A 16317-nucleotide genomic window follows, 5' to 3' on the forward strand; every position below is an offset into this window, starting at 1 on the left:
CATCATCTTCATCATCATCATCCTCATCCTCATCAATTGCATGTGATTTAGTCAAATTGATTATTATAGTTTTTAATACTTTGCAGCTGATATTCAGCTCGTCTCTGAACGTCTTTCCTCAAATTAAGTATAAAAAGATTTGTAGATTTCATTGTGTAGAAAAATAATTTATGAGGTTAAATATTAATAAAACTAAAGATGAGTATTTTTCAGATTTAAAGTAACTGATCAATTCATGAATTAATACATCAGCAGAAAAAACTCAGCATTTGTTCTTTTTAAAGAATGAAATCTGCTGAACCCGTGGGTCAGAATCCTTAGGATCCTTTTGTGTAGATGCACAGAGGAGGGGGGGGCGGGGGGGGGGGGGGCTCGTATGTGTCCTCCGGTCGGCCTGAAGTCTCTGATGCGTCGGAAGAGGTGAAGGATGGTACTAATCGGGGGGGGGGGGGGGGGGGGAGGGAAGGTGGATGTCTCAAGGGACAACAAGGGCAGCTCTATGTTACCAGTACACACACACTCGGGGGGGGGGGGGGGGGGGGGGGCAGTGACCCCGTCCACATCACGGCGACTCCGACCCCAGTCTGAGCTCCCATCCACATCCTCTGCATGCAAAGCATTATGGGTACTCTGACTGGCCTGACACAACACTCACAGCGCCCCCCCCCCCCCCCCCCCCCCCCGTACACACACACACACACACACACGCGACCCCCTTTAACCCCTCGGTGTCTGCAGGTCCGTCTGAATCAGCGCTCAGCGGCTGACGGGCCTCCGTCCGCCTGACGTTTGACTTTCATTCATCCCGAGAGCTTCCTCCGTTACCACGGAAACAGCAGCCAAAACGACCAGAACCTTTATTCGATCATCCGAACCTTTATTCTGAACCACATGACCATCTTTTCTTTGCTTTTAGAGAACTACGGAGGAAAGTAAAGTCAACGTTTGTTTCTGTCATGTGTAAATAAAAGGCTTTATGAGGGGACCTTCTGGCTGGATCCTCAAACACAAACACACAAAGTCCTCGTAGTAAAAACCCACCTACGTGTGTGTTTTGGATATTTTCTTTCCACCAGTCTGAAAGAAGCAAAACAGCCTCAAAAACCTCTGAATTGTCGAGTGCACGATGAGAGACGAGTCGTGACTTCAAGGCCACAACCAAGAACAAAGTCCCTTTAATTGTCAATTTGTCACATTAATGGAATGAGACTCCTTTCTTCTCCATAAAGTGAAAATAAGAAGAAGTGAAAAGCTGACCTTGAACACAGTAAATAACACAAAGACGGCAGAGACGACGTTGCCTCCTGATTGTTGTTGTAGGTCAACAGAGACGCACTAAAACCTCTCAGCTCGTCTTTTGTTCCTCAGAATGTGATGAATTCTGTGCTGAAGCTGGATGAGCGACACGAGCGGCCCGCGGCGCGGCGTCGGGTCGACCCTGAGACACTTCACTGGAGCCAAATGACTTACTGCAGCGGGGGGGGGGCTTCCTGCCGCCTTTTGTTGTGCGCTGCAGGTGTCGAGTGACACAACGCCACGCCGCCAAAGAACGTTAAATATTCTTAAGTGTGGAAACGGAGAATGTGCCCTTGTGTTTTTAAAGGGAAGCTTTTTCCTTTTCTTCACACTTAATAGAATTCCTCATTGAAAGACGTTTTAATATTTGACTTAATCCTTTAATCAAGGTCGACTGGGATCATCACGCCGCAACAGCTGTGATGCATTCTGGGCGTTTTTCCTGTATCATCTCGCGGTGGAGGAATGAGGTCACTGACTGCTGACCTTCACACGTCCACGTGTGTGTGTGTGTGTGTGTGTGTGTGTGTGTGTCTTTGCTCCTGCAGAAACCCGGGATGGATCTGGCTGACACCTACATCACCTTCATACGGCAGAACCAGGACGTCCTCCGCGACTGCGTCAACGACGAGCTGCACGTGGAGGACGTGTTTGAGGTGAGCGCTCGTCCCGGCTTTTATTTTGGCGGGTTTGTGCGATCAGCCAACGCGGGGGCGTCACTTCACCTGGACCTGAGAGCGAGACCCTGTGCAAAGACGTGATGGTCCTCATCAGGTCACATGGTTTCACTCCGTCTTTTTGCCGCTGTAGTTGAAGCTGCTGTTGTTGTTGTTATTATTATTATTATTATGCATTTTCCTCACCTTCCTCTTTCCACTGATGGGATTCTGGCTCCTCGACGCAGATGGAGATGAAACCTCAGCTCCTCCCTTTGTACACAAACATCAAAGACATTATGAAGACGTTATAAACTCACTCCTCCTCCATCTTGTCCTCCACTGGGCGTCTCCCAGTGACACCACCCCCCCCCCCCCACCCCCCCCCCCCCACTCATCAAGGCTCTTTCCTTTAGATTTAGAAAAGCTCCCGTATTTTCAATGTGAAGGAGACGCCACCTTGTCTTATTTTAAGATAGTGTCACGTAGGTGTATGTATATATATATATATATATATATAATATATATATATTTAGATGTAGCAAATGTCTACTTGTCACCGCGGATGAAAACGAGATAGTTATTCACATCTGATGTGGCTACAATAGGACATTCTTTTGGAATCCAAGGGACAAGATATCAGCCATGCGTCTCAAGTCCATTAGAGAAGACATGATGTCACTGAAAGAGCTCCAATCAAACCCAGCGTTCCTTCTATTACACTCCTTTCCTCCTCAGTGACTCCACCGTGTGAAGCTCGTGGCTCTGAGTCTGATGATCAGTGGGCTCTCCTCTCCTCTCCTCTCGTCTCCTCTCGTCTCCTCTCCTCTCCTCTTGTCTCCTTTCCCCTCCCCTCCCCTCCTCTCCTCTCCTCTCCTCTCCTCTCCTCTCCCCCCCTTTTCCTCTCCTCTCCTCTCCTCTCGTCTCGTCTCGTCTCCTCTCCTCTCCTCTCCTCTCGTCTCCTCTCGTCTCCTCTCGTCTCCTCTCGTCTCCTCTCGTCTCCTCTCTCCTCTCCTCTCCTCTCCTCTCCTCTCGTCTCCTCTCGTCTCCTCTCCTCTCCTCTTGTCTCCTTTCCCCTCCCCTCCCCTCCTCTCCTCTCCTCTCCTCTCCTCTCCTCTCCTCTCCCCCCCTTTTCCTCTCCTCTCCTCTCCTCTCGTCTCGTCTCGTCTCCTCTCCTCTCCTCTCGTCTCCTCTCGTCTCCTCTCGTCTCGTCTCCTCTCCTCTCCCCCCCTTTTCCTCTCCTCTCGTCTCCTCTCGTCTCCTCTCTCGTCTCCTCTCCTCTCGTCTCCTCTCGTCTCGTCTCCTCTCCTCTCGTCTCCTCTCCTCTCGTCTCCTCTCCTCTCGTCTCCTCTCGTCTCGTCTCCTCTCCCCTCCTCTCCTCTCCTCTCCTCTCCTCTCGTCTCCTCTCGTCTCGTCTCCTCTCGTCTCGTCTCCTCTCCCCTCCTCTCCTCTCCTCTCCTCTCCTCTCCTCTCCTCTCGTCTCTCCTCTCGTCTCCTCTCCTCTCCTCTCCTCTCCTCTCGTCTCCTCTCGTCTCCTTTCCCCTCCTCTCTCCTCTCCTCTCCAAGTGGAAGCAGCACAATCCTTCGCAGTCGGGCGCCGGTTTCCATTCGAGGCCGAAAACACCGACCGCTTCTGTTGACCCGTTTATCACTTAGCGGAACACCGGGAGCCGTCTGTCCGCCCCCCATCCCACGCTGCCCCCCCCCCCCCCCCACACTCCTCCTGCCCCCAGGATCCACATTTAGAAGAATATTTGTTAGCGCAGAGTTGCCAAACACGACTCGGCTCGCCGCCCCGAGTCGATGCAGCGGACATGGCGGCTCAGGCCCTCGCACACATTAGCGGCGCCGAGCCCAGCGATGGATTTCTGCCACCCGCCGCCTCCTGAGGGCTCTGTCTGTGTGTGTGTGTGTGTGTGTGTGTGTGTGTGTGTGTGTGTGTGTGTGTGTGTGTGTGTGTGTGTGTGTGCGTGCGTGCGCGCGCGCGTGCGTGCGTGCGTGCGCGCGCGCGTGCGTGCGTGCGTGTGCGTGTGTGTCTAATGGACATCAGAAGAGCCCAGTCATGCACCGAGGAGGAGGGGGAGGAGGCGGGGGGGGAGGGGGGGGGAGGAGGTGACGGCGGGGCCTCTCAGTGTCTCAACAAAGAAAGTAAACCTCGTCAGGCGTCCCGCCAGGTGCATTATGGGTATGCCGTTTGTCTTGCAAAGTGTTAGTCAACACGGACGTGTGTGGCGGAGGAGACGAGGACGTTAGCGCATGTGAGCGCGCCGCGGCTAACGTGCATGCTCACATGCGCCTGTTGGTCTATTTGTGTAGAAGAGCTCACCAGGGAAGGCCTTTGTGTGGATGAGGAGTGTAACGCACACACACACACACACAGAAGCCATTTCCTCCCGTGGTTTTCTTTGGTGCAGCAGGAGGCTCCAAGGTTCAATCCTCCTCCTGGAGTCCCTGAAGGAGACACTGAGCCCAAAGAGGCTCTTAGGATTGTACAATACTTTGTGATAAACAAAATGTTCCTCGGATTCTTTTGGAGACGCACAAATGATATTTTTAGTTTGACTGCAGCATATCATCCTAATTGATCTTTTCTAAAGATGAACCTTAAACACAGATCTATTTCATAGATCAGAAAACAACATTTTAAGTCTCTATTGTGGCATTTTTTGGGGATTTAGCAAAAAAAGAATCACCCGTTTTTTTTTCTTTTGGTGCCAAAACCAGAATGTGTCAGATTTCTAAATGACATCATTACTGCGACACCATCAGCGGATGCAGCCTCCGCTCATCACATAGAAATTGTTTCTGACAGGACTAATGCAGGCGCACAATGCCGTGCAGACCCCCCCCGCCCTCCACATTCCCTCCATCTGTTTTCACTCTCCTCCTCTAATCAGCTCAATTAAGGAGCGTCTTCGTACTCAATTTCCACGACTGTTAACGCGGCGGGCGGCGCCGCCGTCAGGCAGCTGATTAGCCGCTCTGAGGAGAGCTCGCCGCCCAGAAACTCAAATAAAGGACTCCTTGAGGAGGAGGAGGAGGAGGAGGAGGAGGAGGAGGAGGAAGGAAATGAGAAGAAATCATCTCAGGAGCAGCAAAATATCATCCAGTAATTTCCACATCCTCGAGCATCTGTTAAGTCGAGAGCACGAGGCGATTGTCAGCGAGCTGATTAGCATACAAGTCAAATTCCAGCGTATACGTCTTTAGTGTGAAGAGCGAGGAGGAGGAGGAGGAGGACATGATGGAGGAGGAGGAGGAGGAGGAGGAATGAAACATTGAATCTGTCTCTCACAAAGGAGACGGAAAACTGAATAAAAGATGTGACACATGAGGACATTTCATACGTAAAAGTAATTCAACATAAGATGCAAAAACCCTTCAGAAAAGCTTTAAATTAATAATCGCCGTTTTACTATTTAAACTTTTTGCACTGAATCATGTTAAAACTCTGATTTCATTTATTTTAAGTCTAAAAAATAAAGGCCCTTGTATTATTTTATTTGGGTTTGAATCCACAAACATTTTGGAAGATGTAAAAGTATGCAAAACATTTTATTACATCTTCAACTAAACGTGATAAAATAAAACCGGAGTTTCCTTTAATCTCAAAGAGCTGTGGTTGAAATTCTTAAATGATGGATTCCGTCTGTGAGCCTCTTCATCTTCTTCATCTTCTTCTTCTCCCTCATCGAGGTTCCATCTTCTCAAAAAGCAAATCTTCTTCTGGGTTTATTCTTTTCCAAAGGAGAAGAAACGCGTGATTAAACCATTAAATGCTTTCACAGTCGCGCTTCTTCTCGTATTTATCACCTGAGGTCTGTTGATGGAGAGCGCGCTATAGATAAAATGCATTATTTATTATCACTAGCTTTCTTTGAGGAGCTAGTGTGAAGGAGGTCGTGGGGTCGATCCCACAATAGATGGAATCAAATATTTGCGTGGCCCCCGAACCCCCGCCGTGTTTTGGCTTCGGTGGAGTGCATGAAATGACCCTTGGACTGTTTTTCTCTCTCCGATTGGAAGGTAATTACAGTCCTTGTCGGAGTGGAATTAAGTGTGCCGGCGGCTCTTGAAGCAGATCTGAATATTACGGGTCATTACTGTGTCAGAGCAATTTCCCTGAGCATTCTTGTTTGACTGGTAACTCAATAAAAGCCGCCCCATTGTGTGCGTTTTACCAGCAGCGAGTGAGGACTGCTCTTCAGGTGAGGGAAGGGGTGCGTTTGATTTCTCTGCCGTCGCAGCCCGGAGGCAGAATGAAAGCCACAAAGAGGACGGCGTGAACTCTTCTCAGGAGACATTCAGACCTTTCTGAAATGAGTAAAAGTTAGTTTTTTCAGAAGCTGTCCTCCTTCAGACATCAACGTCACGTGTGTTTAAATCATGTGCTTTTGGGGGGGGGTTAGGTACGCGAGGTCTTTCACATGCTCCTCAGCGTGTCCCTGACTGCACGAGGATGCTTTCAGTGGTGAATGAAGGTCTCCTGCATTTACACGTGTGACGTCATGCTTCGTGCTGCGCTTGGATTTGTCTTTTTGTTTTGACTGTTGAACGGTCGGATCTCAGTGTGAAGCACAAAGAAAAATTAACAAACATGTCGATACCTAAAGAGGTGGAAAAGATAAAGATAGAAACTAAAGTGTAGAAGACAAAGGAGCAAAAGCAGCATATTAAGACATTCACTACACCAGCTAGCGTAGCATGAACGTGCTCACGCTAGCTATGCTAATGTTAGCTCCACTGGTTTTTACCTACCAAAAGCTTTGAAGCCTCGAGGTCGGCTGCTAGGCCGCCGCCATCTTGTTTTTTTGCAACCATCGAAGGACGAGACCACATTGGGACTGAGAAGGACGCCTGAAGGCAAACAGGAAGTGGGACTGCGAGTGAACAGCCGTGTGTTTTGTGTTTCCTGCAGCGATGGTACAGCAGCTCCATGAAGGTGGTGTGCGTCTGGCTGGCGGACCGAGTGGACCTGCAGCTCCACACGTACCAGCTGAAGACCCTCATCAAGATCGTGAAGGTGAGCAAGTTTCCCTTCAACTCTTCACCAGAACCGCGATTTAGCGTTTGGGGAAATAAGTTAGTTTTGAAGAGCTGAGGTTTCTTTTACCTTCTGGATCCAAAGTGAATGAATGAACCGCACGTTAAAGGAAAAACCTCTTAACTTTGGGCATATTCATGTGGAACAGTCAGAACTGACATTGAAGGAGGAGAAGAAAAGACAAATCGCACCACGAGTGTCCTTGAAAGCAGCGGCGAGCGAGAAGAGCGGAAAAAAACGGTGGCGCTGGACGCTTTTGTCCCCTCCGAGTGGAGAATGTAGAGAGAGACGCTCGTCTTTAAGTCGAAAGACGATGGCGTCCCCCTCAAGGTGAAAGTCCTCAGACGCCTCGGCCTTCAGCCCCAAAGCCTCTGCTGTTTTTCTCTCTCAGCGGCACGAGCCTCGTCCCGCTCGCCGCCTTCCTAAAGCGCTCCGTTTGTCCCCCCCCCCCCCCCCTTACAGAAGACGTACCGGGACTTCAGGCTGCAGGGCGTCCTGGACGTCGCGCTGAACAACAAGAGCTACGAGACGGTCTACGCGCGGCTGGCGGGCGAAGAGGCCACGGCGGCCGTCAAGTCGGGGGACGGCCTGCAGGGCATCAGCATGAGGGACAGCGACGAGGAGGACGACTGAGGGCCCGTCTCCGTCCTCTCGTCTGGTCTTTGTCCTCGTCCTCTCGTCTCCTCCATGTCTTCAGCTTCGTCCTCTTCGCAGATCGCCGCGTGACTTCCGTCCCGAACTGTCCAATGTCCACGTTTAAACGTCCACAAGTGTGAATGGATGACCAAACCTGGAGCTCTGGACCCCCCCGTCCCCCCCCGCCCCCCCCGTCCTCCTCCAGGTGCAGCCGTGCTGATGTCTTTGATGTCTTTGACTGTTTCCTTTTGTAAACAACCTTTCTTTGTAATAATGGCGGTTTGTTGAGGATCTGTGACAGAAACATAAAGAGCTGAATGAACATCTCAGCGGTTTCTCTGGTTTCTCTGGTTATGGAAACCTAGTTGCTATGGTGACCGGACCGGTCCTGTTGGGTAACTTACATGACAAATGTGACCTTTTCTAAATGTGTCTCGAGCTGAAAACCTCAGGACAGAATCCCGAGTTGGTTGCGTGACATCTCCGACTCTGAGGGAACCATCAGAAGGTCCCACGTGTCTCTCTGGGGGGGCCGTGGTTCCGTCTGCGATCCGAGGGGGGGGGGGGGGGCGACACGTGAAGAAGTACATTTCTATTGTCTTGTTTCAGGTGTCTTCTGAGTGTAATAAAAGTGTTTTTAAAGCTGCCGTGTTTTTATTCTTTTATTTGGTGCTTTATGAATAATGATCACATTAAAAGATGTGACACATGAGGACATTTCATTGGAAATCATTTTTAAAGATCTGTATTTCCTCTTTAAACCACTATACAGCAAATTGTGTTACATTAAACGTTTTATTTTATACTTTAATCCTTCACTGGTCTGCAAAGAGCGATTCAACAGTTTATGAATAATTATCCATCTGAAGGAATCCGGCGCCTTCAGCACCAGATTTTTAATTTAACGAAAGATGGTACAAAATGTAAAGAGAAGCATTACAATAACTGCTAATATGTATATACATTTATAAAGAAATGTATATAAATAAACATATATATATAGACATGTCTATGTGTATTTATATGGTATTGTTTGTCTTGGTGCAGATCTTGAGCAGGTTCTTGTGCTGCTGGCTGTCAGCCATCATCTGCCCTTCTTCTCATTAAAAGAGCATCTGAGCTCTTCAAGCTGCACACCAAGGACCACTTATTTTTCATTTAGAGTTACTATTCATCACAAAATACTAATATTTAACTTTATATTAAAATAGTAATACAACCTGAAATTCCAGTTGTTCTAAACGTGAGGAAAAAATCAAATAAATCAAGTTCATAATTTGAATCTTGTAAACAGCTTTCAATTTCATCTTTTTTCATTTTGATGTCTTGGAAAAACTGAACCTTTTTTCCCTCTCAGCTTCTGTGGGATCATTTCAGGCCTCAATGGAAATAAAAAGGTAGCAAATAACAGTTCAAATAATTCATGAACTAATAATGATAATTCAGCACAATGAAAAGGGATGAAAACACAATTACAAGGTTGAAATTATTACTACAGCTGGAACACAGAATGTCAAACGCATTGTCTTTATTATACTAATAACACTAATAATAGATTCTAATATCTAATGAAACCAATAATAATGACATGATCATAATTGAAGTGGATCAGATTCCACTGGTCGATGTTTCGTTGCTTGTTTCTTTGTCTCTTTGTTTTCCTTCAGCACGTGGACCTGTGGCACGTTCCACAGACGTGTTTTCAATGCGTCTCATCGATCATTTCTTCCATATTTTCACCTAAATATTTTTTTAGGTTTTAATATGTTGGAATCTGCCGGAGGCCCGAAGCACTGAATGTAGAGACCCTTTATTTCATGGATAAAACAAGGCTCGTAACAAACTAGAGGAGAATAAAAGGTGCTTCTAATAATTATTTCCTTATGTTGTCACGTGACACTAAGAGGAGCTGCGGTCCATTTATTCCGCTGGAATGTTTTAAAATATGTTTAAAGACGGCGTCACGTGTCAATTTGTGTCGCCATAAATCCATTTATTACAGACACATTCAAGTTGTTGTCAGTCAGTCAAATTGCTTTTTAAATGCTATAAATTATGTTTATAGAGGTGATGAAATATAATGAATTTTAATAATAATTTTAAAATCACAATTTTTATTTTTCCGATATAATAAAACGTGTTCCCGCCCGAAGAAAAACAATTATTCAAAAATACTTGTAAAATAAATGTTTTTTTCTGGTTTGTGTTGTACAATAATTTTAAAAAGAATGCATTCATAAACTCCGCCTCCTCCGGTTCACGGCCCCGGTGCCGCCGGTTCATTCGTTGAGGGTCACGTGTTTGAGGTTCTTTTGAACCCAAAGGTGATGTTCGGGACAGAGACAGTTCGTGCGTCCAGGACCTGAAGCCCCCCCCCCCCCCCCGGGCCGGAGATCGATGTGCTGAAACCCATCTTCTGATCAACAGATCGATCCGTTGCTCCCGCGGCAGGTTCCCCGCGTGCGGCGCGGGACACCAGAGGGCCTCACGCGCCAAAAGATGCGTCCAGATGTGAAACAGCTGACAGCTCGTGAGCCTCAAGAAAAAAAAAAGGAAAACGAATGATGTCACGCAAAGCCACAAGGGGACCTGGGACTTAGCAGATACCTTCCAGTTGAGCAGGAGTCCTGCCAAGAAAGGGACCTCCTCCTCTCCTCCTCTCCTCCTCTCCTCCTCTCCTCCTTCTCTCCTCCAGCGGAGACCGAGCACAGAATCGACGGAGGAGAATTGAGCAAATTACCTCCTACTTTCTCCCCCGCTCCTCCAACCTGGACGGTAACGATCGGCGGGGTCTCGGCTCTCCGCACGCCGTCATCGAGCATCAATAAGTAGGGGGGCAGCGGGCCTGTGACTCGGAGGGGTGGGGGGTTCCCCGGCAGATGATGCCCTTTCTTGCGGGCCGGTGAGGAGCAGCGCGACCCCCGGCTTCCCCCGCAGCAGCTTCTTCTCCTTCTCCTTCTTCTTGTTGTTGTTGATGCGGAGGTGATGGACGGTCCCCTCCGCCGCCCAGCGGGGATCCTCTGCTCCCCCCCGGCTTCTGGGAGCCATCCCGCGGGCTCCGGCATGCTCTCCTCCTCCTCCTCCTCCTCCTCCTCCTCCGGCGGCGGAAAGCCGCTCGCTTTCTCCATCGACCGGATCATGGCGAGGACGCCCGAGCCCAGGTCGATTCCGCTCCCCAGCTGGCTCCAGCGCGCTCCCGCGGGGAGACCCGACGTGTGTCCCTCCTCTCTGCATTGCATGATCCCGCTGGTGCCGCTCGGGTACGAGCCGGGCCACCGGCTCAGCATCGCCGGGCTGGATCCGGGCCACTTGGACGCGTCGTCAGTCGCCGCTCCGGCGGACTTTCTGGGCTTCGGGCTGAAGGGGCAGCAGGAGGACCCCGCGCCGAGCCAGACCACCGGCGGCCAGTACAAACTCTTCAGACCGCGGGTCGTGAACCAGTCCTCCTTCCCCACCGTGGGCACCGTGTGCTACCTGAACTGCGGGCCGGACGCCGGGGCGTGCCCCCCTCCCGCCGGACTGGTCAACCTGCACCCGATGGCCTCGTACCTGTTCACCGCGCGCCACAAAGCCTTCATGGCGGAGAAGAGCAAGCCGGGCCTGCAGCAGGCCGGGGACCGGTACCCGGGGTCCGGGTGCGTGCAGGCCTTCAAGGAGCTGTCCCAGAGCCAGATCCAGCACTACATGAAGGAGCGGGACCAGATCCTCACCGAGAAGATCTTCAAGGGCTCCGCGGCGGCCCGGCTCGGCGGCTCCTGTCCCGGCACCAAACCCAAAGTCTTCACCTGCGAGGTCTGCGGGAAGGTGAGCTCGGTTCCGACCGGCGGGGACGCGTAAATCCGGATTTAAACTTACAATCGGGTTCTAAAAATGTTGAGATTTTAAATCATAGAAAAGGGATGATTTGAGTAAAGGAAACTAGAAATTGAACGAATATTTATTTGATATCAGGAAAGAAAAAAAAGAGTTTCTGCGTCTTTAGTTGGATTTGGAGAAAAGCTTTTAGTTTTATTACAATGTCGATGATTTGGGTGTTTTTTCATATTAAGTTCCATCTGCTTTATTATATTTTACTAAAAACGGTGATCACGTGAACCAAAAGCGAATTACATGTTGTTAATTCCTTCCATATATTTAAGATGAATTACTCATATATATATATATTTATAATATTTTCACAAACTGCATTCTGTGCAGCTTTCCGTGGAGCTTATTGTGTTATTAATGAGTCCAGTACATTAACTTTAATGACTCAAACTGATCATTACAGATACTTTCTTTTGTATTACTCTTCTTTCTTTTTTGGCATCAATGGGAAATATACATATATATATATATATATATATATATATATATGTATATATACATATATATATATATATATATATATATATACCCTAATATATGCTGGACAGGCTGAAATAAGAGCAAGTAATATTTTAATCCTATTTAAGCTTCACTAGAAACTCCCTTAGATTTAGACAATTTAAAATGAATGCACACTTTGTGTCTGATTATTTAAATGTATTATTACGGTGGTCTTTTTTTCATTTAGATTTTAATATCATCGTCATCATGCTTGATTATTATTAAATATATATTTATATATGTTTGTGTATTTCTCTCTCAGGTGTTCAACGCGCACTACAACCTGACTCGCCACATGCCCGTGCACACCGGCGCGCGCCCGTTCGTGTGTAAAGTGTGCGGGAAAGGGTTCCGACAGGCGAGCACGCTGTGCCGACACAAGATCATCCACACTCAGGTACGCCGCGATCACGTGACCACCGGGAGAATTCCGGAGAACACGGCACTTATTTTTAATACGATTTTCATCTTATTATTTTATTTTAATAGATTTTCATCCCAGATTAAATGCGACGAACGGGAATCTATGGCTTATAGTTTATTTATCTTCTTTTGGTCATATATTGTAATTCTTTACTAAAATAAATTATTTTATGAGCTTTTATTTAAAAAAAGTTTTTTTGTGGTTTAAAGTGGATTTTAAATATCGGGACACAATAATGATGTAATACGATATCGTTTAATAATTCCTCTATAAATGTATCTGTCAATCAATTCAAACTCCTTTCAAATCCGTGCGATGAGTTTTTCATTTGAAATTAATTTCGATTTAAACCAAGTCAATCATTTATTGATCAAAGAGATGCGTTTTTAACTGACTTTTGAACTATTTTTGTAAATAAATCACATCATAATATCAGCTATTAGGTTGATTTTTGTATTGATTGCTCAGCCTGTTTGTTGCGCTGCAGCTCCTCCCGGTGTCACGGTGACTCCCACAATGCATCACTTCCCTGGTGACAGATTCAAGTGAGCAGATGTTCGCGAATGAAAGAAAATAAGAATCATAATATTCCTGCTGTCCTTGAACGCATCTTCTTTATCATTATTTCATTTTCAACAGTGATTTTATATTCATTAAATATTTGTTTTACTCTTGATTTCTTTCAGGAAAAACCGCACAAGTGTAACCAGTGCGGGAAAGCCTTCAACCGCAGCTCCACGCTCAACACGCACACGCGCATCCACGCGGGATACAAACCCTTCGTGTGCGAGTTCTGCGGCAAAGGATTCCATCAGAAAGGTGAGGAAAAATAGGTTTTAATTAGTAACGCTTTGTTTGAAGAGACAAATGACCTTAAAAGTATTTAAATTATTTTGTTTTTTGAAATTGCGATATTAATTATGATTTAGAAATATCAGTAACGTTATAATAAAAATATAATACTTCTTTATAGATGAAAAGTCCGGCCAGTGATCAGCGCCGGTCAGCTGTCAATCACAATCTCACAAATAAAGTTTCAAAAATGCTCTTGTGCAGAATGAGCCATTTCCGGGTAAAATGTAATCTGTAGTTGGTGTTATAAAACTATACCAATGGTGATTAGTTGTTATTTGTTAATTATGAATAAAACAAGGCTCATTAGGCTTATAATAATTATTGCCTTATTTCCTTTTTTTATCACGTGACACTAGGAAGAGCTGATGGTCAATTTAATTCCAAAATATGACAAATGATTTGTTATAATAATATGGATTTGCAATAACTAAAGCTAAAAAAAGAAATATATATAAACATCTAATAAACTGAGAGGTTTACTGAAGAACAAAAGTCTCATTTCACTGATTCCTCAGATCTCAGTACTTTGGGACCTGAGCCAGTAAAAAAACAACTTGAATCTGCAGTTTGAGGACGGTTAAAAACCTCTTAAAAAGACAGTTTTTAATGTTTGATCTTTTCAAAAGTGGTTTAGTTGATTCTGCCGTTCAAGGTTGTGCTTTCATTAGTTTTGGGACGGATGGTTTCCATCCTGTTTGTTGTTGCTCCACATGCAACGCAGTCAATAAAAGAGCCGTTCAGGGGTTTGACTGCAACAAAATATTCCTTTTAGTTTGAACCGTTCTTCAATGTGTGACATCAATTAGCTTTAAAGCGTCAGAAGCTGAAACGCTTCACTGAATCATAAATAATTCATCCTTTTTCTATCAAACTGAACCATTCGGTTCTTTTCACTCTTGTCCTGATCTGAAACTCGCCCCCTGACCTTCACGCAGGAAACTACAAGAACCACAAGCTGACGCACAGCGGCGAGAAGCAGTTCAAGTGCTCCATCTGCAACAAGGCCTTCCACCAGGTGTACAACCTCACCTTCCACATGCACACGCACAACGACAAGAAGCCCTTCACCTGCCCCACCTGCGGCAAGGGCTTCTGCAGGAACTTTGACCTGAAGAAGCACATCAGGAAGCTGCACGACCTCGTGGGCCAGCAGTCGCCGCCAGAGGCCTGAGAGAGACAGACCCCGCCCCCTTCAGGCCTTTTACCCCAAGCTCCGCCCTGACGTGTCACACGTGCCCTGTTCTCGTCTTACATTTGCAACTCGTGCCCTCAAGTGAACATCAGTGTGCTGTTTCCCCAAAAGAGTCCTGCTCCTCGCCGGGAGAGACTTTGATGTTTATTTTCACAAAATATATAGAAAAAGGGGTTTTAAAAGCCTACATCTCCCATAATGCACCTGGACGACATCACAGTGACATCATTAGGGTTATTTATTACCTCAGACTGGAACTACTTGGACCCGGAGGAGGACTGTCCTCCACGAACTCTCTGTTAGAGAAGGGTTAGAACCCGTGAAGCGTCTCTTTCACTCTTGGCTGGTTTTGGTTGAGTGACGACGGCCGATTCTGTGGCTTCTGGAAACGGGCCAGAAGTCCAGAGTTCAACTGTCCCCGATGCCAGAAGGACCTCAGACCCCCCAGTGTTCATGAAATCGGCAGTATTTTCTTACATCGAGCTTTGGAAAGTGGAGGATGTTTTCCATGAGGAGGTTCTGTGGTTCTTTGGTTCTGTGGTTCTTTGATTCATTGGTTCTTTGGTTATTTTGGATCATTGGTTCTTTGGATCATTGGTTCTGTGGTTCTTTGATTCATTGGTTCTTTGGTTATTTTGGATCATTGGTTCTGTGGTTCTGTGGTTCTGTGGTTCATTGGTTCTTTGGTCTCCTGCTTCAATGTGAGCAAGTCGTCTGATTGAATACTGAAGTCGTTCCCTTTGTATAAACGATGAGCTCGACTCCTCCTGTCCGCCATCAGAACAAGTCGTATCGCCCTGCAGGCCCGCGGTGGGCCCCCTCCCACCCTGATACGACGTGACCCCTGCGACCCTCCTCGCGATGGCGCCCAGGACAGAGCGAGCCCCCCTGTCGGCAGGTTACGTTGTAACGGTATCCACTCACCTTTCAGTCATCCGTCTCAGGTTGTGAGATTTGATGAACTGAGAGGAGGTGAAGTGAGACTCTTATTTTGAAATCCTGTTCAGGAACAAGATTTCAAAATAAGAGTCTGGTGATTTTCTATATTTATGCCATGAAAAGACCAACAATGAGTTAAACGTCCGTTCTTCTGTGTCACCATGAAGTCACTGAACTTGATCCTGACCCACTCAGATTGAACTGGTGTCCCTCATAACATCTTTGATCGAATCCTTCTCTGGTTTTCTCCAGAAGTTTCTTTCAACCTCAGTTGTGGTTTTTGGGTCCCTGAGGAGTTCGGAGTGTTTCACACCGTAAAGTATCCGCACTTCTTTCTGCATATTCACACAATATCTTGAAAAAAATAAAAAAGTCTGTCAGGGTTCAAACTCCGAAAACACGTTAGCCTGCATTTCCCATAATGCATTGGGACAAGGAGTTTTATGCCGGCCCTCGTGCAGTGTGTAAGGCGGCGTTCTGTTCTGTCTTTACATTTATTTAGGAACTCTTCAAGTAAAGAGACCCGAGCAACCAGAGGGCCGGACTTGTGTGCTTGACCTTTGACCTCGGGGGATTCTTACAGACACTTCAGGTGCAGGTCAACTGATCGTCTGACTGTCTTTATTCTTTTAAGTGAAGTATAATATTATTATTCTGAGAAATGACGGTGAAAGAAAGCAGAAGCCTCTTGATCAGCGATGAGAAAAGACAATAATTCATCCTAAACAGTCCTAAATGTCACTAAGGACCTTCCTCTGCACTTCATTCTGCGTTTGGTCCCTCTGTTGTGGTTTTTTATTTCAATCTCAGGATTATTGTAAAAAAATAAACAAACGTGTTTTATGATATTTATTTTAAATTGTACTACGGTTATAAAAATGAAAAACGTTTTTTTGTCACGTGAAAG

General features: G+C 46.6%; 2 protein-coding genes across 2 annotated transcripts; both read left to right on the top strand.

Moving 5' to 3' along the window:
* Window positions 1–743: 743 nt before the first annotated feature.
* Window positions 744–8305, top strand: cadps2 (Ca++-dependent secretion activator 2). The gene is made up of 3 exons (XM_062563018.1): window positions 744–1952; window positions 6871–6975; window positions 7459–8305. Exons 1-3 carry the CDS (start codon window positions 1854–1856, stop codon window positions 7627–7629), a joined length of 375 nt encoding a protein of 124 aa, XP_062419002.1. The 5' UTR covers window positions 744–1853; the 3' UTR covers window positions 7630–8305.
* Window positions 8306–10220: 1915 nt separating this feature from the next.
* Window positions 10221–15043, top strand: fezf1 (FEZ family zinc finger 1). Its single transcript, XM_037450422.2, has 4 exons — window positions 10221–11436; window positions 12263–12397; window positions 13111–13243; window positions 14215–15043. The coding sequence occupies exons 1-4, from the start codon at window positions 10618–10620 to the stop codon at window positions 14448–14450; spliced, it is 1323 nt and encodes a 440-aa protein (XP_037306319.2). The 5' UTR covers window positions 10221–10617; the 3' UTR covers window positions 14451–15043.
* The last annotated feature ends 1274 nt before the right edge of the window (window positions 15044–16317 follow it).

The sequence above is a fragment of the Pungitius pungitius genome, chromosome 6 (genome assembly GCF_949316345.1).
Source record: "Pungitius pungitius chromosome 6, fPunPun2.1, whole genome shotgun sequence".
NCBI lineage: Eukaryota > Metazoa > Chordata > Actinopteri > Perciformes > Gasterosteidae > Pungitius > Pungitius pungitius.

Coding starts and splice junctions, on each gene's coding strand:
- cadps2 (XM_062563018.1), top strand. CDS start 1,854: ATGGATCTGGCTGACACCTACATCACCTTCATACGGCAGAACCAGGAC. Junction 1,953..6,870: donor ACGTGGAGGACGTGTTTGAG/GTGAGCGCTCGT, acceptor TGTTTCCTGCAG/CGATGGTACAGCAGCTCCAT. Junction 6,976..7,458: donor CCCTCATCAAGATCGTGAAG/GTGAGCAAGTTT, acceptor CCCCCCTTACAG/AAGACGTACCGGGACTTCAG.
- fezf1 (XM_037450422.2), top strand. CDS start 10,618: ATGGACGGTCCCCTCCGCCGCCCAGCGGGGATCCTCTGCTCCCCCCCG. Junction 11,437..12,262: donor CCTGCGAGGTCTGCGGGAAG/GTGAGCTCGGTT, acceptor TTTCTCTCTCAG/GTGTTCAACGCGCACTACAA. Junction 12,398..13,110: donor ACAAGATCATCCACACTCAG/GTACGCCGCGAT, acceptor GATTTCTTTCAG/GAAAAACCGCACAAGTGTAA.